The 25,507-nt window shown below is 37.9% G+C and overlaps 2 protein-coding genes across 2 annotated transcripts; one reads left to right on the top strand and one right to left on the bottom strand.

Moving 5' to 3' along the window:
- Positions 1-1,260: 1,260 nt before the first annotated feature.
- LOC135083876 (cytochrome P450 4C1-like) lies at positions 1,261-7,194 on the top strand. Its single transcript, XM_063978623.1, has 10 exons — positions 1,261-1,559; positions 2,407-2,496; positions 3,096-3,206; positions 3,421-3,606; positions 3,947-4,143; positions 4,548-4,620; positions 4,723-4,915; positions 5,264-5,415; positions 5,963-6,142; positions 6,561-7,194. The coding sequence occupies exons 1-10, from the start codon at positions 1,400-1,402 to the stop codon at positions 6,713-6,715; spliced, it is 1,497 nt and encodes a 498-aa protein (XP_063834693.1). The 5' UTR covers positions 1,261-1,399; the 3' UTR covers positions 6,716-7,194.
- A 39-nt stretch (positions 7,195-7,233) lies between these two features.
- LOC135083882 (odorant receptor 4-like) lies at positions 7,234-23,772 on the bottom strand. The gene is made up of 12 exons (XM_063978630.1): positions 23,749-23,772; positions 21,844-21,947; positions 21,080-21,237; positions 19,179-19,331; positions 9,823-10,002; positions 9,007-9,159; positions 8,777-8,897; positions 8,588-8,684; positions 8,125-8,226; positions 7,752-7,840; positions 7,388-7,454; positions 7,234-7,310 (listed from the first exon to the last, which is right to left on the bottom strand). Exons 1-12 carry the CDS (start codon positions 23,770-23,772, stop codon positions 7,254-7,256), a joined length of 1,305 nt encoding a protein of 434 aa, XP_063834700.1. The 3' UTR covers positions 7,234-7,253.
- Positions 23,773-25,507: the final 1,735 nt, after the last annotated feature.

Here is a 25,507-nt window from a genome sequence, read left to right as displayed (position 1 = left end):
AGACATGACGTTAGTAAAAATTCAATATGGCGACTACCGGACGCCATATTGTGAAACTCAACAAACTATGGCATGTGAGGTATCGTTAGATTTGTTTTAACTGTGAGAGTGAAACTGGGTATATCAAAATTGGAAAATATAAAAATGGCCGATTATTGGCGCCATATTATGTATTAAAAAATATCTCAAAACCTATCGAGTGGGGTATCAATAAAGGATTTTTAAATAGCTTGCAAAATGTATGTTCTTTAAATGAAAGATTGAAATAAAAATATTATTGAAAAAAAAACAAAAGCAACAAACCCAACTGGGTAAAAATGAACTGAAAAGATAAAAATAAGACAAAGTGAAAAAAAAAATAAAAACAAAAAACCCAACTGGGTTTGTTCACAAAATATGTAGTTGGAGGCATCAAACACTTATCATCATATCATCATCAACAGCCCTTTACAGTCCACTGCTGGACTATGAGCCTCCTCCGCGGGAAGAGTAGGGGTTGGTGACAAATGTATTCCATTCTGCCGTCACCACACGGCTTATCACCAACTACTTATCACCAACAAAAAAAATAGTCATTGATGTCTCCGACTGCATTTGTGAACACTTTGTCTTGTTCCTATCTTTTCAGTTCATTTTTACGTAGTTGGGTTTTAGTTTTTTTGTATATTAGATTTAATAAAACCTGTGTTTTTATCAAATTTCAACCGATTTCGAACAATTTTAATTAAAAGACTCGAGACCCGAGAAAACTCGAGACTTTGGCCTCGAGAATTCCCGAAACTCGAGAAAAAAAATAGGTCGAGAAATCAGAAACCCTAGTATCATCAGACTTCAAAGGCAACTTCACCATCTCTCAATGAACCTTCATAAAAAAGCGTAAAATCGTAACCAGCTTCGCATCGGGTCGCTGGCGTATTTATTTATTTAAAAGGAAAATAGTGGCGATTACAATAGATCGGTACCGTTCGTAATGATACTGTGACTCAATAGAACCAGAATAGCCGCTACATGCAAAAAAAATGAACAGAGGCGGACTTAATGATGGTATGCATCTAATAGTACTCGATAAATAAGTAATTGTTTTTTATTGCTTTGCACTTAGTTTACGTTTAAATACGTTGTAAAGATTGTTTTACTGTATATATTCTTAGTTGTCCTATAAAATAAAATAAAACTTCTCCCATCGACTGTACAAATAAAAACTCGCTAAAAATGCACAACGCAAAGTTAAAGTCGCCAAATAGGTACCGTTGTTTTTTTCGCAATCAACTTTAGATTTTTTATTTACTGGTTAGAGCTTGTTCTGATAACAACTATTGAAACTGACCGATCGTCATCTATTAAACTATTTGTTATTATTATTTTAATATCTTATAATTAAGCTCAATAATAATTCACAATGACGTTCCTAGTACCGATACTAGTATGTGTGGCGTGTGTGTTGTTCTCTTACTATCTGTGGAAGAAGAGTTGTCCTGACACGGACAACGAACCCCCAAAGTGTCCTGGAGGCCTGCCTTTATTGGGACATGCTCTTAAATTCGTGGGAGACAGCAGCTGTAAGTTTTTCTTTCATCATCCTTAAAAACTCTAACAACCTGAAGGGAAACTCCTATGTTCTTCTGATTCATTTCGTTGCGCGTCCAATGACAGTTTGACTTTCTTCCCCTGGCACATACTTGACCTTATTGGAAGGGTTTTTATTGGCGGTCAAGTTGTAGATCCTGGCTACTCAGGAGTTGCAGCGCGGTGGAAACGAGAGGTGCGAATAATCCCGAACTTGAAGGGAAGTTTGGCAGTTAAATACAAAATGTTATAAAACATATTAAATGTATTTTTTTCTAAAATATTTGAAATTGCATAATTTATAATAATTGATTTTAAAAATAATGCTTTCTTTACGTAAATCATAATTATATTCTGCCTGGAACACTCGGATTGCAGCACAGTTTGATTTGTAATTGCCTCAGCGTTATTAACATTTGACAACAACTTTATATTCATGAATTTTTGCATTGCCTAATAATAATATGTAAATTATGACGTGTTTACCAAATACGAACATATCAAGTCATTTTAAGGTCATAGCGCGTAGCGGTCAAATTAAGCACATTTTATGGGTCCATAAGTTTTTTATTAGCACTGACTAAAGTGATAATTTTAATATACGCGGTGATTAGTCAAATTTTTAGGAGCTACTCAGAATCAGTAACTTAATCGATTTAGGTAAAGAAAACAAAAAAAAAATTCAGTTGAACGACCATTACTCTTGAACTAACTAATCTATCTACAATCTATACCGTTAACTAGAAAGAAAGAAAGAAAGAAAGAAACTAGAAATATTGTTTACTTAGTCCAAAATCATCAGAAATACAGATGTGTATATGAAGTTGTACGCCTTTTCAGGTCTGTGGCGTGTCATAAATGATTTTGGCAACAAGAGTTATGCTAGAGGCGGGGTAATTTCAGCTTCAATTGGGCCTAGGACTATTTATGGTGAGTTCTATTATACTGTATTTACAAAAAAGATATAAAACCTAAAAAACACATGCTTAGGTTCATCAGAAAAAAAAATAGGAGTCCACAACCCGATCGAGTTAACTGCGACTCTCCCTCCCACTTACCTGACACTTCCCCGCGTTTGCACCATCCGTACCAGTGACGCAACATACCAAAGAATACTCATACTCCAAGAGCAACATACAGCTGCCAAGTGCGCAGTTAACCGGGTTGTAAATGGTGAAAGCACAGAAAAAGTACCCTTAAACATAAAACAAATATATTTTTACAAATATTTGACTGTCAATTAAGATAAAACAGCTCATTTCATTATTAATTTCGAAATAAAAAAATGTTGTGCTTGTGCCAAAGTAATGTTTCAACCACACCAACGCGTGCAGATCGCCATTGCCGACGCCAATGACAGGTCGCGCGAACTGTCATGGATCTCGCGCGCGACCTGTCATTGGCCTATGATCGCGCCTGATCGTGCCGGCGATGGCGATCTGCACGCGTTGGTGTGGTTGAAGCTTAACATCTATCTGTATTTACTGAAACGGAGACGGGTATGTGAAGGAACTTGTTTACTTTTTCAGCTGTGACGGATCCTGATGATGTCTTCGCGATAACCAACGCCACTTTAGAGAAGGACGGCATCTATGACTTTGGAAAACCATGGATCGGGGACGGACTTATTACAGCCAAACGTAAGAGCAACACAACTACAACCCGGTCGAGTTAACTGCGTACCTGGCGCTGTGACGTCACATCGATGTTCTGGTACGAACGGGGAGAACGCAAGTGGGAGGGAGAGCGCATTTAGCTCGATCGGGTTGTACACTATTAATGTGTACCTACACCAAATTTTGCCACTGCTTGGTAAAAACAGTAAATAAGTAGTGTCATTTTGAATGTCTCCAGCGACAAGTTGGAAGAATCAAAGAAAGCTGCTGAATCCGGCCTTCAGTCAGACTGTGATGGACAGTTTCCTGGGCGTATTTAACAAACAGGCACGGAAACTGGTAAAGGACTTGGAGACAGAAGTAGGGAAGGGCCCTTTCGACCACTGGACGTATACCAAGCATAATACTCTTGAGACCACATGCTGTGAGTATATTATACAGGGTGGAATTTTGTAATGCCAACTGGAGGGAAAGTACTCTTAATAGGTACTGTAGATAGAAAATTTTACTCAAAGAAAACATTCATTTATTTTTGAAAAGAAATAGAAATGTCACGTACACTACTTACACATTACTGTTCATATGTAAAGTCCGGTCGCCGAGCACATAGAATTTCGTCCAAAGACCCCAAGCTACCCATCCTTATCGCTCGCGCGTAATTATATTGCTGTCGCGACTGTGCGACGGGCGGCCGCAATTATCTGCTCGGCGACCGGACTTTAGATAATTTAAAGTAAAACTGAGAATTATTTGTTCCATTCCAGTGTCAGCCCTTGGCGTGGACTTTACAGACGATACGATCCTCAACAGCCAGTACGTGACAGCGGCAGAGGAAATGTTCGGCACTATAGTGGACCGCTTCCGGAAGTTCTGGCTGCACAGCGATTACACCTTCAGATGGAGCAACTTGAAGAAGAAGCAGGACGCTTGTTTGAAGATACTGCACAATATGTCTGATACTGTGAGTAGGTCTAAGATTCTGATTTCCATTTCTCTTTTTTGTAGCTGAGTGTATACGGGACTATTCCTACCTCTCATTACCACCGCTGCAATTCCTGTATAGCCAGGATCTACAGCTTGACTGCCAATAAAAACCCAACCAATGAAGGTCAAGTTTGACCCGGGGAAAGTTAACTGTTATTGGACCCGCAACGAAATTAATCAGAAGAACATAGAAGGAGTTCGAAGTTAAAAGCTGAGTGTATGTTACCAGCAATGTGTACTAGGCATTCTATACAATACCTAGGCAATGCATAGAATGTTTTTTTATGGGACAGGAGGCAAACGAAAAGTGTAGAACGCTCTGGTAGGTAATGTATGAGTCGGTTTTTAATAAATGTCATTCTTTACGTTCTTAATTTTTAGGTGCTCAAAATAAGAAAAACTGAATTCAACAGCAACAAAACACTCCCTGAAAGAACAACTGGAAATACTTCAGGTGAGCACACTTTCATTCAGAGGGGAAATAATACCCTTTTTAAAAACTTAATAGTAACCCTGCCACTGCTTCGGTAGAATAATGTTAACCTCGAAATTCTAGGCAAAAAATTCAAAGCCCTCATGGATCTACTCCTTGAGTTATCGGTGGAGAAAGGAGTGATGAATGACAAAGAGATAAGAGAACACGTGGACACAATGATCGTGGGCGGCTACGACACGACCGCCGCCGTGTTAATGTACACACTTCTATTGCTGGGATCCCACCCTGAGGCGCAGGAGAAGGTCTACCAGGAGTAAGTATCATCATCACCAACATCAGGTAATCATATTTTAGCCAGAGGACGTATACTGCAAGTGCACAGTGCACACTAGTATTATGTTATTTGTCTCGCGACCTTCCTTAGATCATCAGTTCACCGAGTGGGTAGCCTGCATGTTTTATGAAATTTGATTTTACCAGGCATATGGAGCATTTCGCCTACACTTAAAGAGTTCGTATTAAGTTGAACTAAGTGCTTTTGTTGTATGTTTTGGCATAATATATTGAGGTTCATAACGACATTCAAAAATGTTTTACCTATAATGTACAAAAAGTTTAAAGTATTATTTGTTTCAATAACCAAATTATCTATACCTTCTAGATTGAAGGAGGTGTTTGGTGACTCAGATCGTGACGTGGAGAAACACGATCTTTCCCAACTGGTGTACTTGGAGGCAGTCCTTAAGGAGAGCATGAGACTATACCCGATTGTGCCAGTGATGGCCAGGCGGCTGGACAAAAATCTGAAATTAAGTAAGGGATCACAGTAAATCATTATTATTATCACGTCCACTGCGAGACAAAGACCACATGCGCTGCCCGCACCTAATTCACCTAGTGAGACGTCTGCCCAGGTCTTTCCGTTCGCGGTCGCCACTCGTGAACTTTTCTGTTCTCAACGGCCATCAGCTATACAAGCTATGTGTTCGAACCACTGCCACTTTAGCAACTCTGCGGGCTATGTCACGTCATGGTTTTTTCTGAGGATCTCCTCATTTCTGACACGCAGGAAAACTAAGAACATAGCACGCTCCATCGTGACCTTGAACCTTCTTATGAGGCCCATAGTAAGCGTCTCAGATCCGTATTATCATCACTGGCAACACACACTGGTCATATAATTTTGTCTTGGGAAAAGCTTCCCGAAACTCAGCGGAGTAAAAATTTACACAAGACATGGAATAGGTACCTTAGAGATAGGTCTCCTTCGGTTCTCTTATGAATTAATGCATAGTCTAAGGAAGCTACGCTTGTTGGATCGCGATCATAACCATGTTCTAAACACCAATAAAACTTTCAGAAAACTACACGCTAGCAGCTGGTCGTTCTTGCTTCTTGTTTCTGTTCAAAATTCTTAAGCACCCCATGTGGGGGGCTGACGTGGAACAGTTCAATCCTGATCGGTGGCTGGACCCGGCCACGCTGCCAGAAAACTCAAACACGTTTGCTGCCTTTGGCCTAGGAAGAAGGAATTGTATAGGTAGGTTTTTATAACACTAAAATTTGTTTTAGGGAAACTAACTATTGGCCTCGTGAATTTCAATCTCAAGTCTTAGCATTTGATCCCCATTTCAATGACTTATGCTTGAACCACACCAACGCGTGCAAATCGCCATCGCCGATCTATGACAGTCCGCGCGACCTGTCATTGGCCTTTGGTCGTGCCAGCGATGGCGATTTGCACGCGTTGGTGTGGTTGAAACGTTAGTCGCACGGTGCTTTCCAATTTACCAGATGCAAATAGAGGGTTTGGCCTACTGTACACTCCCCACGCCGGCCAGGCGGGTTAGGGGGGTCTGACGTTAGTCGCCTCTTACGACATCTATGGAAAGAATGAGGGCGGTTCTATTCTACTCTGTTATTATAGGGATTACCTAGGAGTATATTATGTATTTCAGGCAAAACCTACGCGTACATGTCGATGAAAACAACCCTGGCTCATGTCCTCCGAAAATACCGCTTCAAGGGTGACCACACACAACTGGAACTCAAATTGGACGTGATGCTGAAGCCAGCGTCAGGTTATTACGTCAGTATTGAGAAATGGCATTAGAACTAGTCTTTTATTACTTTTATACTCATTTAGGGCGATTAAAATGTAAATTATGTATTTTGAAGCGACGCGTTATACATGTTAATTTCAGCTGCTCTGATACTTTTGTGCTTGGAACATTTAGCTTAATAGTGGTTTATAGTTTCTTAAGCAGTGGTTAATAATCTGTTATTGTTTCACTTTAAGTTTTCCGAACAAAATAAAATAGTCAGAATGTGTCGCTATGTATAGTATGCCTTTACCCTCAAAATCGGAACATAAGTATTTAGTTTTTTTTTTTTCCTAGAAACAACAGTTAAATAACTTTGGTGAAGCTTTTCCACAGTTGATGTGATTCTTAGCTGAAAACCAATATTATTTAATTCTAGTTTTTCTGATGGTTGGTTTCAAGTGAAGGTTGTTGTATTTAGTAGCTATAGATGATAAAAAGATTATAAATCTTAACATTATGTAAATGAATAAACGTTGATAAATCTGCATATTTGTGTTTTATTATCTAATCTACTAAATTATTACCAGAACATTTGCTTAACTCTGTCTATGGGTTATAAGTATTGAGAAGAAGCGTGAAGTACGACCAAGCAGTTTTGATAATCTGAAAAAAGGTGTTTTTAATTATAAAAATATAGAGTTCTCGTTGAAATTAAGTTACAAGGCTTTAACAATACTTACAGTGGTGTAGCTTGCTAAACAAATAATTGAGAATCCATAAGTTGTAACGTAAACGTTTTTCTGAGATCTGTAAGATGTGTAAGAGTTTATTTTTTGAAAAGTCACCTTCATTTTTTTTACTAAAAGCTCGCTGCTAGCACGAACAAGTTACAAAGAATTTAGAATAGAATGGACTTTATTGAACACAGTAAGCACAATTTATTAAACAACAACACAACACGAAACAAATAATAGGCCACTGCGCCAATATATTTATCTTGACAAATGCTCGTAAGGGAATGACGTCAAGAAGCTGGCCATCCGCGGAAGCTTTATGAAAGATAAAATAAAATATTTTCCTAAAATGATATTTTAAGTGGGTTACCTGTGAATCATTATTAGAATAGACTTCTTTATTCCATTAGCTGCGGTATACCATCCACTATTATACAAAGCATCTGCCACTCTTTCACTCTGCAAAACACATAATAACGTGACACTTGTAAAATTATATCCATAATTCATGGATATTGATTCAGCGGTTAAAGCGAGAAAACTTTCTGTCAAATAAAGCACGTTTATAGGTCGATTTGACTTATGCTTCGACCCATGACAGTCCGCGCGACCTGTCATTGGCCTATGATCGCGCCGGCGATGGCGATCTGCACGCGTTGGTGTGGTTGAAGCTTTAAACCCCATAATAATAATTATGCTGCAAAGTTATCTAAGCTACATCTATCAAAGGATATCTCACTTACAGATTCTAATAGTTTCTGACCATGCCAGCACAAAAGCCACGTCTGGGAAAGGGAGGTAGCTAGAAACGTCTTGTACATCAACGAGTTCCACTTTTCAATCATCTGTAACATAGTCAAAAGACATTAACTTGATTCATTCTTGATTTATCATTTTCAGCCACAGGATGTCCACTGCTGAACATTAGGTAGGTCTTTCCAAATGATTTTTAAATTGGCCGGTTGGTAGCAGCCTGCATACAACACCTTCCTTTATGAAGTCGTCTGTCTACCAATCTTTAATTTATGAAATTCAATTTTAAAATTCAATTTTATTACAGGTTTTCTATATTACAATACAATATTACTTAGTTAAGCTATTGCGACTTTGCAGTGGTAAATTCAATTTACTTTTCTCGTTCTAATTTGGCTTTGAAAAAATGAGCAGTAAATATTATTATGTTAATGATTTAGAACTTAGACTTACAACACAGCAAAATCCACAGAAACAGATAATAATAGAGCTGTTGAAGAAGTTTATGAATATGGCAAAGCTAAATAAATCCTCGACATCTCCAGATAATCTACGGCAAATAAAATAATAAGTAGTAATTTCATACAATGCAATAATAATTGTTATTTTTAATTAAACAAAAACATGTTATTAAAGTTTCACCTGATCAATGCATTATGTCGCACTATAATTTTCTTTAGCTCATTTTCTTGCTTAGAATTAATTTCATTGTTACTTAGTCGAAGAAGGTGTCCATTTTCCGGAAAATCTTTAATTTGCTGTCCTGAAAATAAAATGTACCATGATTTTGTGTGATGGAAGGCTCAGGATCTTTTTATACAAAGTTAAGTTTTCGGGAACTTGGGTTAAGTTTTTGGAAACTTAGCTTTTACCTAACGGATATTCAGGTATGAGCTGCTGGTCTACCGGTACTTGGAACAGCCTCGTGATTCGGACGCTCATCAAATCAAACTGGGTGGTGATGTGGCTAAGAAATACGCAGAACAGAAGATCACCAGCAAGCATGTACCACAGCGTTAACAGAGCTGAAAAGGAAAAACGTGATGAGTGATAATGGTAAAAACATAGTATGCCTGTTCCACGACTAAGGATAGCCTTAACATAGGTTCAGATGGCAAAAATTTGACGCGCGTTTTCAAATCGCGCGACTAGACATCGTAGTATTTACCTACATACAACCGATCCACACCGATCACATGAGCGCGCGTTAAAGCGTGTCAGCGAGCGTTGACACGGCGATCAGAGAAAAATTGTCTAGACGCAGGCGATCGCGCATTGACGCGCGCTTTGACAGCTATGTAACGTCCGTTGACTGTACAGATGAGCGCGCGCTTCCATCGCAATAGCTTCTTCCACGTCCATTTTCTAAGCTCTATCGAAACAGACTGACGAGCTCCTCGCAACACACGTTATCCATAAAAATTCCGCGTTTACCTGCGTGTGTTACATGTGAACATAGCCTTATGTTCATTCGTTCATTTCAGCCATAGGACGTCCACGCTGGACAAAGGCCTCTCTCAAGAATTTCCATAACCACCGGTTCTGCGCTGCCCGCATCAAGATTCGCGACCTTCACCAGATCATCGGTCCACCTATTGAGGGGCCTGCCCACACTACGCTTCCGGTCCGATTCTTTATTTTGTTAGTTTTGTACCCATAACTTATTAACAAGGTTGCCAAAGTCTTACTATGATAAGTGTTCATGACCAGAGTGAACTCGTAGGCAACCGGCTGGGACTGGTCATATGGAAGCCAGTAGAAATAAGGCAAGCTTGGAGGGATGTCAGCTCCGAAAATGCGCCTGATAGCCACTACGAATGAGGGGGCCATGAAGCTCACCCCAAGGCCTAGGTTGCACCAGTAGTACCCTGAAAAACAAAGAGGTTTTTATAAATTTTACAAAGCACATCATCTTTATTTCAGCCACAGAACGTTTACTCCTGAACATAGACATTCTCCCAATGATTTCCAACACGACTTGATAGTTTTTAAACGATCGTTTCATTCACGAAGACGCGCCCCACCATTTTTCCGCTAATATTTGAGTGTTATCGGTACACGCTAAATTATCCATGAGTGCATACGCACACTACAATAATGACGCTGGGATTGCTCGGATCAAACTCCAAAAACTGGTGGGGCGCGTCTTCATGGATGAAACGATCTATATACGGGTTAGGGTAAGGAGAGAATAATGCAGGTGTTAGATTTTTAAGCATTAGTCATTTGTAAATTAGGAAATATTAATGTATTAATGCAGATTCTTTAAATAATAAAGTTACCACAAAAAGAAGAATAATAATAAGCAAAATCTAGCATAAATACTTTGTTATATTCCTATCATATCGTTTTATACCATGGAAATATATAGGACTGTAATTTAATAAATAAGCAAGTTCCAAATTAAAAATCCAATTTCAAATTCAAATAGTTTATTCAGTATAAAGCCCTTTTCCAGGGCACTTATACACGTCCCAAACATAGCTTGCCCTACCACCACTTCGGGACAACATGGGCTGGTGCTGAGAAGAAGTGGCGGAAGAAACTCAGTCACCTTTGTCAGCCTCTTTTCCAACCAGTTACAATAATTTATAACTTACATAAAAATGAGTAATCTAGCAGTAATTACGTCTTATTTATTATTAACATTTCGTCGGCGTCGTCGAACAACGTCGTATGATCGCAACCGTCAAAATCTGTTTTTTTGCATTAAACTACTCTAAAATAGCCCCTTTATAAACTAATTTTTTAATTTTTCAAAATTCGTAATAATATTGAAGATACAGAATCGAACACCGACGGATGTGATTATTCTAACGCAGTACAGAGACGTGTTTGTGCAAGCGTCATTGTACTTCGGAAGACTGCACATCGTTTGTTGGAATAGCTTATACATTTGTATTCGTATTGATATTGAATGTATCTAGAATTTCGTCTTTATATCTATAAGTTTGGACACTTTATCGTTTTGATGACTGAAAGTCACAACCATCTCTTTACTAGGGAAGTCAGAGAAAAAAAACTGTGACGTACGTACACACCCGTCGTTGTACTAGGAAGTTCGAAAATAAAAGAAACAGTGTCCTTTTGTTTTTATTTTATGGTATTTGTAGGTAGATTGATGAGTATAAACATTAAGAATGTTTGGTACAAAATAATTGTTTTTGGTGGCGGATATACTGAACTTACATTGTTCTAAGGACTTTTGTTTGACGTTTGATCAGAACCATCGTTGTACTTCGGTAAAGTTAGGTAATTTTGACGTCGGATATACACAACCGACTTTGTACTAGGGACGGGTATTCCAATTGCGTCTTTGTTCTATTTTTAAATTGCTTAAAAAATAAAACAAAAAGTTGAGACTACAATAATTTGATTTTAATGTGTTTCTTTTTGACGATTTGTTACTCAAAATAAACATTGTGTTAAAAATAAAGTTTTTTTTTGCGTATACAGGATGACATCTTGTAATGAGTGAACATCCTCCTTGTAAAGGATTATAGTGCATGTCATTTGCAATCAAATTAGATAAGTATTTGCCTACGCAAAACAATGTAATTTTTCCATACAAAAAATCAAAATAAATATAATTAATATCCCGTAGCTGATTTTATATTTTCCTGCTTTTAAGCTAAGGTAGAAAAAGCCCAAACTATAAATAATAAAAATAATAAAAGACTTTATTAAACACACAGTAAAACATAAAAGTAACAAAATAAAAGAAAAAAGTGTGATAAAGGGGCGCCCGCTCAAATTTTATCGGAACACCATGTTAGGATGTCCCTATTAAAACTGAGAAATGCTTGACTTTTGCCTAGGCATATACCTACATAAATAAATTGGTTACAATAACCTGTTATCCCTTACAAGGATGTTCACTTATTACACGTCACTCTGTAAGTATAGGTATGCTTAGAAAGCTTTTCGTCTAAGTTAAATTTTATACTTATTTATTTTATTCATTTCTAAGTAGCACTTACACCGTCAAATCAATGCCCCCTTTACCCTTTCAAGCAGATCCCAACATTATTCAAAAAATGCAGGATCTCATAGGTGATAGTTTTTGCGTCCAGTGCCTTCCTGCTACCTTTATGAGATCATCGTTCCGCCTTGGTTTGTGGGTGGATGTCGCACGCTTCGTTTTTCGGTATGCAGCCTACTCCAGAACCTTGGTGCCCCATTGGCCGTAAGTTTTGCGTACTATGTGTCCTGCCTATTGTCACTCAGCATGCTAATCTGTTGGTATATGTCATCGACTTTAGTTTGTTTACGGACCTCCCTCATTTATGATTTGATCTCGTAAAGAAACACTGACATAACCCTTGCTATAGCACGCCGTGCAACTTTGAGCTTCTTTGAGAGCCAACGTTTTGGACCTATAATAGGGTAACACACACTGATGGTAGACTCTCGTCTTCAGGCACTTTAGGATTTTGGACCAAAAGATGTCTAGTTTTCCGGATACTGCCCAGTCGAGGTAGATTCGTCGATTGACCTCTTTCTCGAAGTTGGACCTACCTAGCTAAATTATTTTTTAAGGTAGACATCCTACTTGTCAACAATCTCAAGAATTGAGATCCCAACCGAAGTTGGGTAGGGTGCAACATGGACATTCGGCATAAGCTCATTTTTTCCATGTTCATCCAAAGGCCCCGTTGGGATACTCGATTAAGGTCTTTAATATTGTGTCGAGGTCTTCCAAAGATTCTGCCATGACCATAATATTATCGTCGGCATACCTAAGGTGAGTGTTGTACTCGTCGTTGATATTTATGCCGAATCCTTTCATTCCAGGAGTTGGACAGGTGAACAGTTTTGGAAATAGGTATAAAATCTCCCAGCCTTACGCCTCGCTGTAGTGGAATCGCGCTCGTGCTCTGCTTCTGTATTCGGGCCGGATTGGTGCGTTCATGTAGAAGTACTTCAGTACCTCGATGTAACGAGAGTCGATACGGCCGCGGTGCAGGGAGAGATTGCAGCACTGCCCAAATCTCGATCAAATCGAAGGCCTTCTCATAGTCCACGAACTCCAAGCATAGTGGCAAGTTATACTCTTCGATCTTCTGCATAACCTGCCGCAGTATATGGATGTGGTTTATCTATCCTTGATTTTTGTTAATTTTCTTTGATACCTATTGTCTTTATTTATAAATTAATTAATAATGAAACCTAATAACCAATGTTTTTTATTTATTTCCTCCAACTTTCTTCATCATCCGACGGGTACTCATGGCAGAAGTTCCGTAGAATAATGACTAAAAGTGACATACGTCATATATTTGATTAAAAAAATTCGTAGAACAACGACGGTTTATCACATACATCCTCAAATTGTACATAGAACAATGACGCATGTGATTTTTACAAAAAACTAAGTATTTTTGGAGATGGGTACATAGTTTATATAAAATAACATCTTTATGTTTATAACATCCCCAAATTTGAAACCGATCAGCCAAGTAGTTTTTTTTGTAGACACAAAAAACCGGTTCCAAAACTTCAAAACGCTCTCCTGGAAACTTAACATTTTGCAGATACGTCGTTGTTCGACGACGCCGACGATTTGGACGGTATTTTGTACAACCAGTATTTATAATCAAACACACAGAACACAAGTTCTAAGTTAGGTTACGTTAAGATTTAGGTTTAGGTTAGGTTAAGAGTTAGGTTTAGGTTAGGTTACGACTTAGGTTCTGTACCATAACATAACCGGCAACTATAAGCATTGTCCTTCTTTATACTGGTCATCAAATTACCGACCCGACCCCGTGGCATGTCACCATCAATTGGCCAGGTGTCAATATAATAAGCCTGGTGCAGCCACATAGCCAGGTGTTAATACAATATCATAATAATACAATACAATTACACAACAAGCATAATAATAGTACCAATAAACAATAAGTACTTAACTTTGGTCAGCATCACCTCAAAGATCCGTCGAGACTGCTCTCCATGAGAAATTCCATCTATTTATACCCAAATTCTCCCTCTTTTTACTCAACTCCGATTGGTCGGCCTAAAACGACCAATCAGAACAGTCGACCAATCACAGCACAGTATTTTATAACTATTTTTATTCGGAAGCGGAAGTTGGAGTTTCTCATTTTACAATATATTAAAAATAGGGTAATATTATCTTTCATATTTAGAATCGGTGATCTTAATTAAATTCTGAATTATTAAGAAACCAAGAACCTTACAATAAATTCTAATTTACGAATTATATAAATCTGAATTTTAATCTGTCAGTTAATATGGCGGCTGTGCAATGTTTTGTGTATGTAGTGTTTAACAAGTTAAATAGTGTACCAATTATACATATTTACCATGGAATATTAACATAAATCAGGTATGTACATATAAATATCCTAACACGGCCATACTGACAAGTACTTCGCTCTCGAAGTACTAAAGATCAAATTCTAGCAGCTTGTCGTTTCGAAAACTTCAACGTTATCTTTCCCTTGCCAAAATTTCATTAAGAGATAAATCTGTCCTTCGACAATATAAACAATATTAATATCATAGTAAATTCACCTGGTCGCAACCAGTCTTACACCTGATCGTCGTCAGTCCATCTGTCCACCTGGCTGGGACCAGTCCACCTGGCCGTAACCAGTCCACCTGATCGCAACCGGTCCACCTGGCTGGGACCAGTCCACCTGATCGCAACCGGTCCACCTGGCTGGGATCAGTCCACCTGATCGCAACCAGTCCACCCGGCTGGGACCAGTCCACCTGATCGCAACCAGTCTTAAACATTACAGTCTAGTCGTAAGTCTGACCTAACATTTGGTTAATTTATCCACCGCGTCAACCTCGGCACGCCCCTGCCGCGACGATCTAGCTGACCAGCGACTCCAACGAGGAGTGATAAAATAACCGTCCAGAGGCAGAAGGCTCCTGAAGTCCGGTAGGTAGGATCGCTACAAACCTTTGTTCAGGAAAGTCTTTGTCACAAAAGTCACAGTTCAAGTCTCCTCAAGTCCAGGTTTTCAACAAAACCTCCTACCCCATCGCGAATCAGTACCAACCCTCGCAATCATCTGCTGCCCATGATCACTTATTGGCACCAATACACGATAAACCAGCAGATATATAAATAGTTTTATACGATTTGTGTAATGGGTATCATTTTAAAGAAAAAGAAACGACAAACTACTAAATGACAAACATTTTAGGACCAACTAACGATTGGTTAAGTTTCTATCGTACATTCGTTTTGTTACACAAAATGATTACAAAGTAGTTAATCATAAAATACCTCAATCTCTCGGTCAGCTCTGACATCTTATCTCTATCAATCATTTCCTTGGGCCAATACTGATAATTTTCTTAAGCAACTATAATCAACGCTAATTTTCATTCCTCTAAGAGCAAAACAATTGTCCGTAAACAGGGACCACATTATGCAATATTATTTCTCAAATTACAAATGGAATAAGGTCCTTTGAATTAAAGATACCTACAACTTTTTTAACCAATGGTCTTGGGACACGTAGATATACTAAATCACCTACTTGTAATGTTAGAATATTATTAGGTCTCGAAAGTCGTGTAAAAGAAACCTAAACCATTTTATATAATATTGGGCCCCTTTCTAAAGAGACAAAAATGGTATCGAATAATGTCTTTAAATAACTAGATCCTTACTGAAAATTATACGGAGTTTAGCAAAGTTTAGAAAAAGTGAGGTTTAGTTATAAACAATGTTATACCAAGTAGCCTGATTTTAATGTGAATATTTTATTTCCTGTTTTAATAATAACGTTTGTTCATTTCTATTCTAACTACTAACAAGAGAAAGATGAATGAAGAAGAACAAACTTTAACTTAATACGAAACGCCGACAAATAAATATATATTTTTTTTACACAATTGTTTTGTATTTAGTCGATAATCGACACCAAAGTAGTTATATTTAAAATGTTTTAAGTAATTTATTGACAGTGTAACAAGGGTTCTGCTGTTTCTAATCGTGTAAAATAATTTACTATGTATGATTAATCGATTCTGTTTTAGTCAGTTGTCCTTTTTAAAAACATGTAAACACCAGATAGAAATGTAATAGTGACGAATCATCTCGTAAAATGAAATTAATGTAATATCTAGGCACCTATAGATCGCCGAGGTAATTTAACTAGATAATTACTAATAACATACCTTTCTTTCATTGTTAAACCAACGCCTTGAAAAATAGATAAAAAATCTATCACTTTTTTTTTCAGAAATTGTATTGACCGTTTGCACATTATAAATATTTATTCTCGTCTAAAGAAAATGTTGTTTAATTAAAGCTAGAGTCGAGGACTTGTGAACATATAATGTGTAATATTAGGAGAACATAAGTGTTTATGGTGTAATTGTATGTAAAAGTATCTATTTGTTTATATTGCTATCGGTTTCTAATTAATCAAGGTATATAATTATCAAGTAGCTACATCATTCAACAGTGATTGTATACTATTACATGATTTATTTGCTCCACTGATTTTTAGCAAACGAGATTTTTTTTAAAAAATACCCGTTAACCTTGGAATAGTAGTGTATTAACTTCATTGTTAAATTTTTCATAATACGTTCGGCCAATCTGACATTCAATTACAATTTATTATGCGTCGAGCATATCAGAGACAGCATAAATATTAAATTTCACTGGATGGATGTACCGGTAGTAATCATGTTATGAACCAAGTGTTTTTAATAGTGTAAGTAAACTAAATTTAGAAAAACCATCAATCAAGATTAGGATATGTCCATAGCCTACAATGGATTATACGAGTCTGAATGGCATGAAGAGGTAAAGCAGCAGAATACAGAAAAATGCCACGAGACTAGAAGAAGACTTATCGAATATAATACATCCAAAAGAAGGAAATAACTAGACACGGTGTTAAATCATCCGGGCGGTGAGATAAAGAAGAGAAGAAAAAAAAACGTAGTGAATATATTATAATTACGATTTTTTTAAATTGTTTTTGAAATTGATTCTATTTTACTCGTCAATTTGACCCGACATATTTTCAAATATAATATTGTAGTTTAAATCTGATAAATTTTAGTTGTATTTGGTATCTAACTATGCGATTTTTTAATATGAAAACTATTTTTGATATTTTCCTACACAATGTATTTTGATTATTGGAATAAATTTCATGCTTTGTTTTATTTTTTTCAATCTGACAAAGTCCCCCCTTTTTTCGACCATAAGTTAAATAACACTGTCATACTAGGACTATTTACTACTAGTACAATTTTGCTCTGAGGGATGTTTCTTAGATTTGATATTATACTAGAGCACAGGCAGCGATATCAGTTCAGATGGGTGTTACAATTTCACAACTTAATAAATACTAAAGCAAAGCCCCTAAGGGCCTTACCGGCCTTTGCGACGTCACCAAGCTGCTCCATCAAAACTCCTTCGATCTTTCTTCGAAGTATTTGCACCACCCTTCTGCACCGCTGCCGCCGGCCGCTGGCTCGAAGCCTGGCAGCACCACGTCTTCATCAGGTCTTCGGTTCGAGAAAGCAGCATCCCATACGGTTTTCAGGTCTGAGCCAGAGAGCAGGTTCCATTCTGAAACTTAGATAAGGACGTATTAGCAAAAGTGCTCGAATCCCACTTCTGATGTTAGATTTTTAAACATTAGTCATTTGTAAATTAGGAAATATTAATGTATTAATGCAGATTCTTTAAATAATAAAGTTACCACAAAAAGAAGAATAATAATAAGCAAAATCTAGCATAAATACTTTGTTATATTCCTATCATATCGTTTTATACCATGGAAATATATAGGACTGTAATTTAATAAATAAGCAAGTTCCAAATTAAAAATCCAATTTCAAATTCAAATAGTTTATTCAGTATAAAGCCCTTTTCCAGGGCACTTATACACGTCCCAAACATAGCTTGCCCTACCACCACTTCGGGACAACATGGGCTGGTGCTGAGAAGAAGTGGCGGAAGAAACTCAGTCACCTTTGTCAGCCTCTTTTCCAACCAGTTACAATAATTTATAACTTACATAAAAATGAGTAATCTAGCAGTAATTACGTCTTATTTATTATTAACATTTGGACGGTATTTTGTACAACCAGTATTTATAATCAAACACACAGAACACAAGTTCTAAGTTAGGTTACGTTAAGATTTAGGTTTAGGTTAGGTTAAGAGTTAGGTTTAGGTTAGGTTACGACTTAGGTTCTGTACCATAACATAACCGGCAACTATAAGCATTGTCCTTCTTTATACTGGTCATCAAATTACCGACCCGACCCCGTGGCATGTCACCATCAATTGGCCAGGTGTCAATATAATAAGCCTGGTGCAGCCACATAGCCAGGTGTTAATACAATATCATAATAATACAATACAATTACACAACAAGCATAATAATAGTACCAATAAACAATAAGTACTTAACTTTGGTCAGCATCACCTCAAAGATCCGTCGAGACTGCTCTCCATGAGAAATTCCATCTATTTATACCCAAATTCTCCCTCTTTTTACTCAACTCCGATTGGTCGGCCTAAAACGACCAATCAGAACAGTCGACCAATCACAGCACAGTATTTTATAACTATTTTTATTCGGAAGCGGAAGTTGGAGTTTCTCATTTTACAATATATTAAAAATAGGGTAATATTATCTTTCATATTTAGAATCGGTGATCTTAATTAAATTCTGAATTATTAAGAAACCAAGAACCTTACAATAAATTCTAATTTACGAATTATATAAATCTGAATTTTAATCTGTCAGTTAATATGGCGGCTGTGCAATGTTTTGTGTGTGTAGTGTTTAACAAGTTAAATAGTGTACCAATTATACATATTTACCATGGAATATTAACATAAATCAGGTATGTACATATAAATATCCTAACACAGGCAAGTAAGGACACTTCACCATAATATTCAGTACTTAGTGGAGAAGCTTTTTTGAAGAATTACGATGGTCTCATGCATTTTCCTTTCGGAAATGACAAGTTTTTACATTGCATTACTTACTAAGTACCTTTGACAATGTTAGTATACCTTTAACGATAATGTTCAGTTCTTTGAGAGCTCTGCTGATGATGGTATGCTCCTCCTCCGTCACAAGCCCTTCAGGCCACATCTCCCGGAGCTCAGAAATCAAGTTCTCAAACACGTCTCGCTTGTATACCATCTTGTACGTCTTTAACATTGCTGCATAAAGAGTAATAAAAATAAAAACAACAGTAAAATTCTGTGTTAAGATGATTCAGCGTGAAAAATAAAATAAAAACTTGCACCTATCAAATGGCTGTCCAACTTTTAAAAAGCAAATATTGGTCAAATAATTTACGTCGTACTCATTTCGAGCGGCCATCATCAAAATAGTGTTGGATATTGGCCTTCAATTTAAAGCTAAGTGTGGATCTAAGTCTTAAACAATTGAACAATTTATGAACGACAAAGATGTAGGTACAGACTACGGCGGTAGCGCATTTTCTTACATAACTTTTCAATTCCTATCATTGGAGGTCCGAAAATATTTCTCATACAATTTGATACCATAATGATCATTCTTCATAAAAAATTTAAAACCTACATATTTAAAAACATAATGATTGATATTCATAATATCACTAATCATACACTTAGTTTTTACTAATATTTGTTTTCATATATTTTTCTACTAGCTTTCCGCCCGCGGCTTCGCCCGCGTGGAATTTTGTCTGTCACAGAAAAACTTTATCGCGCGCGTCCCTGTTTCAAAAACCGGGATAAAAACTATCCTATGTTCTTTCCCGGGACTCAAACTATCTCTATGCCAAATTTCATCAAAATCGGTTGCGAGGTTTAAGCGGGAAAGCGTAACAGACAGACAGACAGACAGACAGACAGACAGACAGAGTTACTTTCGCATTTATAATATTAGTTGGGATGGGATACTAATGATCGAAACTCATAATCATTCGAATAAATAACTATAATATTCATAAATGTGATGTATCCTAATATTTGTTTTCATAAATTTATTACTCATAAGTGTATTTATCCATATTATTGAAAATCATGATGTCTATATTCGTATTAAATCGTATTTTAACATTAAATTAATTTGAAATGGTCCAAAACAGGCAATATTTTGTGCCACAAAACTAACGTGACAGAAACGAATCGCTGCAAAACCGACTCCACGTAGTCTTGTCTGCCCTACCCCTAGAGTGTAATTTAAAAGCCGGAGGCGCGGAGGGAGGGCAGCCCTCGCCCGCTGTAACGAGGCTCAGGCGCCCGGGCGAGCTGGAGCGGCTGAGGCTGGTCGCCGAGGCGCCGAAGGCGCCGATGGCGATCCAAAAAGCCGAAGCTGCGGAAGTAAGCGTGGGTGCCTGAGCCTCGTTACGCAAGGGCGGAAGGGCTGCACATCCCGCAGCGCCGGAGACGAGGAGATACCAATGCATGCTGCATGCTTGCTTTCCTGCTGCATGCTCTGCATGCTTATCTACTCTATTAAATTATATATGTTTTTTTTAAAGATACGAGTATGTCTGTTATAAAGTAAATTATTCTGAACAACAACAATATGAGTTGAAGTATGTTCTTAGTAACAACATTATTAATTAAAACAATATGATCAATGAATGTTATGAAGAAAAAAGATCTGAAAATAAAAATTATGTATTTTAAATGGTTCTTGGTAGTAACAGTATTGATAAAAAAATTATGATTACTAACTGTTATGAGCTCCGATGGTAGTAATAAAAATGTATGAATAAAAAAAGTATGAAAAATAAAATTATGAAGAGAGATTATTATGAACACAAATCGGTAGTAAGACAAAGAATAGGATTTAGAATTTTATGTGAGCCAATATAGAACCGACTACGGCATATCTATCTCAATGCTGTAGCATCTTATTAATTTAGCTAGCAACAAAAAATAATGATGATTGTGCAGTCGACTGTACAAACCTAAGGCCATGTATCCCATACAGGGCAGCATCATGAACACTATGTACCCGTCTTCCCCGACACCACTCCTGACCACATCCTGGAAGGTCACCAGGTCCAGGAACAGAGTTACCACCATGTTCCCGAATCCGAAACAGAAGAAAATGTTCCAACCGAGCCTGAAAAAACAAATCTTAAAGCTAAATCTGTCAGACTGAGCCATTTTCAAGCTTATAACGTACTTAGTTAAGGAGTGGGATTCCATTGCTCCCAATACCAATTCTATTAATCCCAACACAGCCAATGTACTGCTTACTACATATACTTACTACTTATTTTGTCACAATTTTTTCACCTATTTAAGTTAATTTGTGAAATAAGGCGAGTGTTCTCGGTGACGGCCCAAGTAAAAGTGAACCGAGAGCTACTGAAAGAAAGAAAGAAAGAAAGAAAGAAACATTTATTGCCATGGACATCACAAAAGACAAAAGAGGTAAAATGAAAAAAAAAAGCAAATAAGACAGAGGTGACATAAAACATACAATGAATGAGCAAGTAAACTAAGCAGTGCCACCCTGTCGCACAGCGATGCCCATCGCAATGGGACCCCACTCAGCATATGCCGTGGCCCCCGGTGAGGGAAGCCACGACGCTGGTTTTACTGCGATACTACCTACAATGAAGACTGTTGAAGTGGGGAGTCATAGAGAGGGGAGGGGAGAGTCGTAGGGGAAGGTCGATCAATCTGATAGTGACGTCACTCTTCGTGCTGTGAAATTATTTACCTGGCATATTTCGAGTCCTTTCTTGTCATACGGATTCCTACTTTGGCCAAGATATTTGTGATGATGAGTTTGTATGTTTCATCGTAATCACTACGAGAGTAAACCTGGAAGTAATTAGTTTTAAGAATACGCGTTAACGCGTTAAGTCATGAAATCAACGGGTCGCTACATCTACGGTACTCCATATTAAAAGTCATGAAATCAATCGGTTGTTTAATCAGTGTCATGACATCAAAAGTCGCGGTGGGTAAATAACGAACTTCTCAGGGTGGGTAAGTAATATTTTCCTACCAAATTTTGTACTAAAAGGTAAAGTAGGTATTAAGAAAAAACAATTTTTTAATCATACATAATTGTGTATTTAAATAATGAAATAAGGAGTCCCAGGAAAGGACATAGGATAGTTTTTATCCCGGTTTTTGAAACAGGGACGTGCGCGATAAAGTTTTTCTGTGACAGACAAGATTCCACGCGGGCGAAGCAAAGATGATTCCATATTGCTGTCAACGGAACGGGGCAACAACGACTAGGCGCTGCGGAGACATTTGAGTACATACGCGTGCGTGTGTGTGACGAAGTCCTTGCGAGCAAATCCGTGGGTTGCGGGCGTACGTTAAAAAACCCATGCCAAAGCGGGAATACAAATAGATACAGCAACATTCATTGTAACGTACCTACTAATTATTATGGAGTACTGTAGATGTAGCGACCCGTTGATGCATAGTTGTCGATATCTAGACAATAAATACATCGACGTTCGATAACAAAACATTCATTGTAACGTACTAATTAATATAGAGTACCGTAGATGTAGCGACCCGTTGATGCATAGTTGTCAATATCTAGACAATAGATACTTCGACGTTCGATAGCAAGTATGACACCCCCTAGGTGCAGACCACCGACTTTTAGTTGGCCGATAGTTGGGACGGGCTGTTGATCAGTCAGAGCATGGGTTGGCACCCAGAGCGATTGACTCCCCCCCAGTCACCCCAGAATGGTCTGATGCCCCCCGATTCGAAGATGAAAGATGTTAGTACGAATGAGCTTTATGATACCAATCGCACCTCCCCCCCCCCAGTCATGCAGATGCGCCAGTGAGTACAAATCTGCGCGACTATTGTCACCCCCTGATGCTTGGCACTCGGGGCGGACCGCCCCCACTGCCCCCCTTATGCCGCTACTGATCAGTATGGAGATGTATGAAAGTGCGCACATTACACTGATTTGGTGTCGGCCGATCTTCATACAAATTAGAATCGGGCCCAACTATTGACCAACTAGAAGTCGGTGGTCTGCGCCTAGGTTTAAAGAGACATAGGTACTTATGGTTTTAAAATTAACTATCTATACTTATAATAAATCTGTAAAGAGGTCAATTTTGTACATGAAATATATTTTCAAAATAACTATCAGGGGGTGATTAGTGATCGAAACTGATGCCAAAAATGCAATCAGTAAAATTTTTGTCTGTCTGTCTGTCTGTATGTTCCTTAGAGAAACAAAAACTACTAGACGGATTTTAACGAAACTTGGTACAATTATTCTTCATACTCCTGGGCAGGTTATAGTATACTTAGGAATTCCCACGGGAATGGGAATTAGCGGGAAAATCCTTTTATATGAAAAATCTAAACCACGTAAGTTAGACACTTGAAATTTGGCATGCAGGTACCTTAGTAAACTTAAAGCTTAGTTACAACAGGATATTGCGAAACTCCCACGGGAACAGGAGTTAGCGGGAAAAAACATTTGTATGAAAAAATCTAAACCGCGTAAGATAGATGAAGGAGGTAAAACGGGATCCACGCGTACGAAGTCGCGGGCGGCCGCTAGTTTAAACGTAAAGGACCCTATTTAGCTCTTTCATTTCACTAAATACTAGGTAGGTATTTCATTACTTACTCTATTTCCTTGTGTAGACGTCATCTCTTTGCAGTAGCAATAAGTGAATAATGAAAGAATTGTGTAAAACAAACCACATTGTGCATTCATAAAAAATGCATGCAGTTTGGTAAACGTTTTGCTAATAATTGCAAGGTTCTTTTAATTGCTTAATACGTAGATCCTTGTCACTTTGATTGCAGCTTCGGTTATTTTTAATTTCATGTTTGCACTTTCTTAGCAATTATGTTGTCTATAATTTAGTAGATACCAATCAATTGGCAATGTAGAATTTCTAGAAAATAAATTTCTATTAGGTAGTATCTACAATTGCTTAACTGCAAGCCTTTATTAGCTACTTAATTTGAACTGGTTTTGAATATTAGATACTCATATTTACACACCGCAATTGATATTTCATCATTATTATTTTTTCAGTCAATGGCAGTCCACTGATACTTATTAGCCCCAAAGAACGTCACAAATTGCACCACCACTTATAATATTTTAAACTATTATGTTGCATTTTTTTGAACATGTGGAAGGGGAACTAAAACATGTGAAGGAGGTACTAAGAAGGAATGGCTACAGTGCTACCACAAGACAAATGGAGAGGAGGCTCAAGAGGGATAAGCAACCAATGGTGAGCAGGGAACCAGCTTTCCTTCCGTACGTGAAAGGGGTAACGGATAAAATTGGAACAGTACTCAACAAATACTCCATTAAGACTGTATATAGTCCGTTGTCAAAAGTAACGAAGGAAATTCGCTCGCCAAAAGATATTATACCTCTTCAGACGCCGGGTGTCTATAAGATCGATTGCAGCTGTGGTAGTTCTTATATAGGACAAACTAAGCGGTCTATAGCTGAAAGAGTCAAAGAACACATAGCGGCTGTAAAGAACCAACAGACGTGCAAATCTGCGATAGCTGAACATTTGTTAACTTCGGACGTTAATCACTGGATGGAACTTCATGACCCGAAAATCCTCTCAACTGATAGGCATTACCATGTTAGGTTGATACGTGAAGCCATTGAAATTAAAAAGCATAAGAATTTCAATCGAGAAGATGGATTTAACCTATCATCAGCGTGGAATCCGGTGATAACGAAGTACAAATCGCGTTCTAGGCCGTCTCAGAGAAACCCGGACACTGTTAGTGTAGTTTGTCGGACTGACTGTACCACTGACGAAAATATTGTGCAAATGCGGGTGGGTGAAGAAAACTCATCGCGCCGGAGCAGACGACGCCGCATCTCTTCAGTCTGCCCGCGACCATGACTCGTGCAACCGAGCCGAAACGTCGGGAGGGTAAATATTATTTACCGTTAAAATAGATATTGTTGCAATAAATCCCGTGAAGTGATAATTTTATTGCACCACCACTGCCTGAAGACAGCTGCTTCTTCTTAAGGTCGTTGGTTAATCGGGAAGGTGGAAGTCCTATGGTAACACTATTGTAGCCGAGACGACGGTATTTTCCATTAGAAAACTGTTCACTGTACTTTTCGTCGATTTTACTACAGAATCCACCAGCCAGAACCCACTGCTGATTTATTTTTGTTTCATTGCTTGCTGTATTTTTATGAAAATTGTATTTAACCTTTATTTTTATTTAAAAAAATAATAAGTGAAAATAAGTATCTTCAAGCGATCGTCATCATAAGAGGCAAATAGAGGATAGGTTTACACTTCTCATGATCTGGATTGGAAGCCCCAAGGAAAACGCAAACGTGGTCGCCCCAGTGGCGGCGCTCTGTGGCAGACGAGGCGAAGAAG

This window comes from Ostrinia nubilalis, chromosome 24 (genome assembly GCF_963855985.1).
Source record: "Ostrinia nubilalis chromosome 24, ilOstNubi1.1, whole genome shotgun sequence".
NCBI lineage: Eukaryota > Metazoa > Arthropoda > Insecta > Lepidoptera > Crambidae > Ostrinia > Ostrinia nubilalis.
Note: the sequence above shows the minus strand (reverse complement) of the source record. Positions and strands in the feature narration are given on the sequence as shown.

Bases quoted from the DNA above. Each gene is read 5' to 3' on its own strand.
- LOC135083882 (XM_063978630.1), bottom strand. From the start codon at position 23,772: ATGACGTCTACACAAGGAAATAGA. The intron at 8,227-8,587 runs GTAAGTCTAAGT...ACTATGTTACAG, and splicing joins TCTGTGGATTTTGCTGTGTT to ATGATTGAAAAGTGGAACTC. The intron at 7,841-8,124 runs GTAAGTGAGATA...TGTGTTTTGCAG, and splicing joins GTCAGAAACTATTAGAATCT to AGTGAAAGAGTGGCAGATGC.
- LOC135083876 (XM_063978623.1), top strand. From the start codon at position 1,400: ATGACGTTCCTAGTACCGATACTAGTATGTGTGGCGTGTGTGTTGTTC. The intron at 4,144-4,547 runs GTGAGTAGGTCT...CTTAATTTTTAG, and splicing joins TGCACAATATGTCTGATACT to GTGCTCAAAATAAGAAAAAC. The intron at 5,416-5,962 runs GTAAGGGATCAC...TAAAACTTTCAG, and splicing joins GGACAAAAATCTGAAATTAA to AAAACTACACGCTAGCAGCT.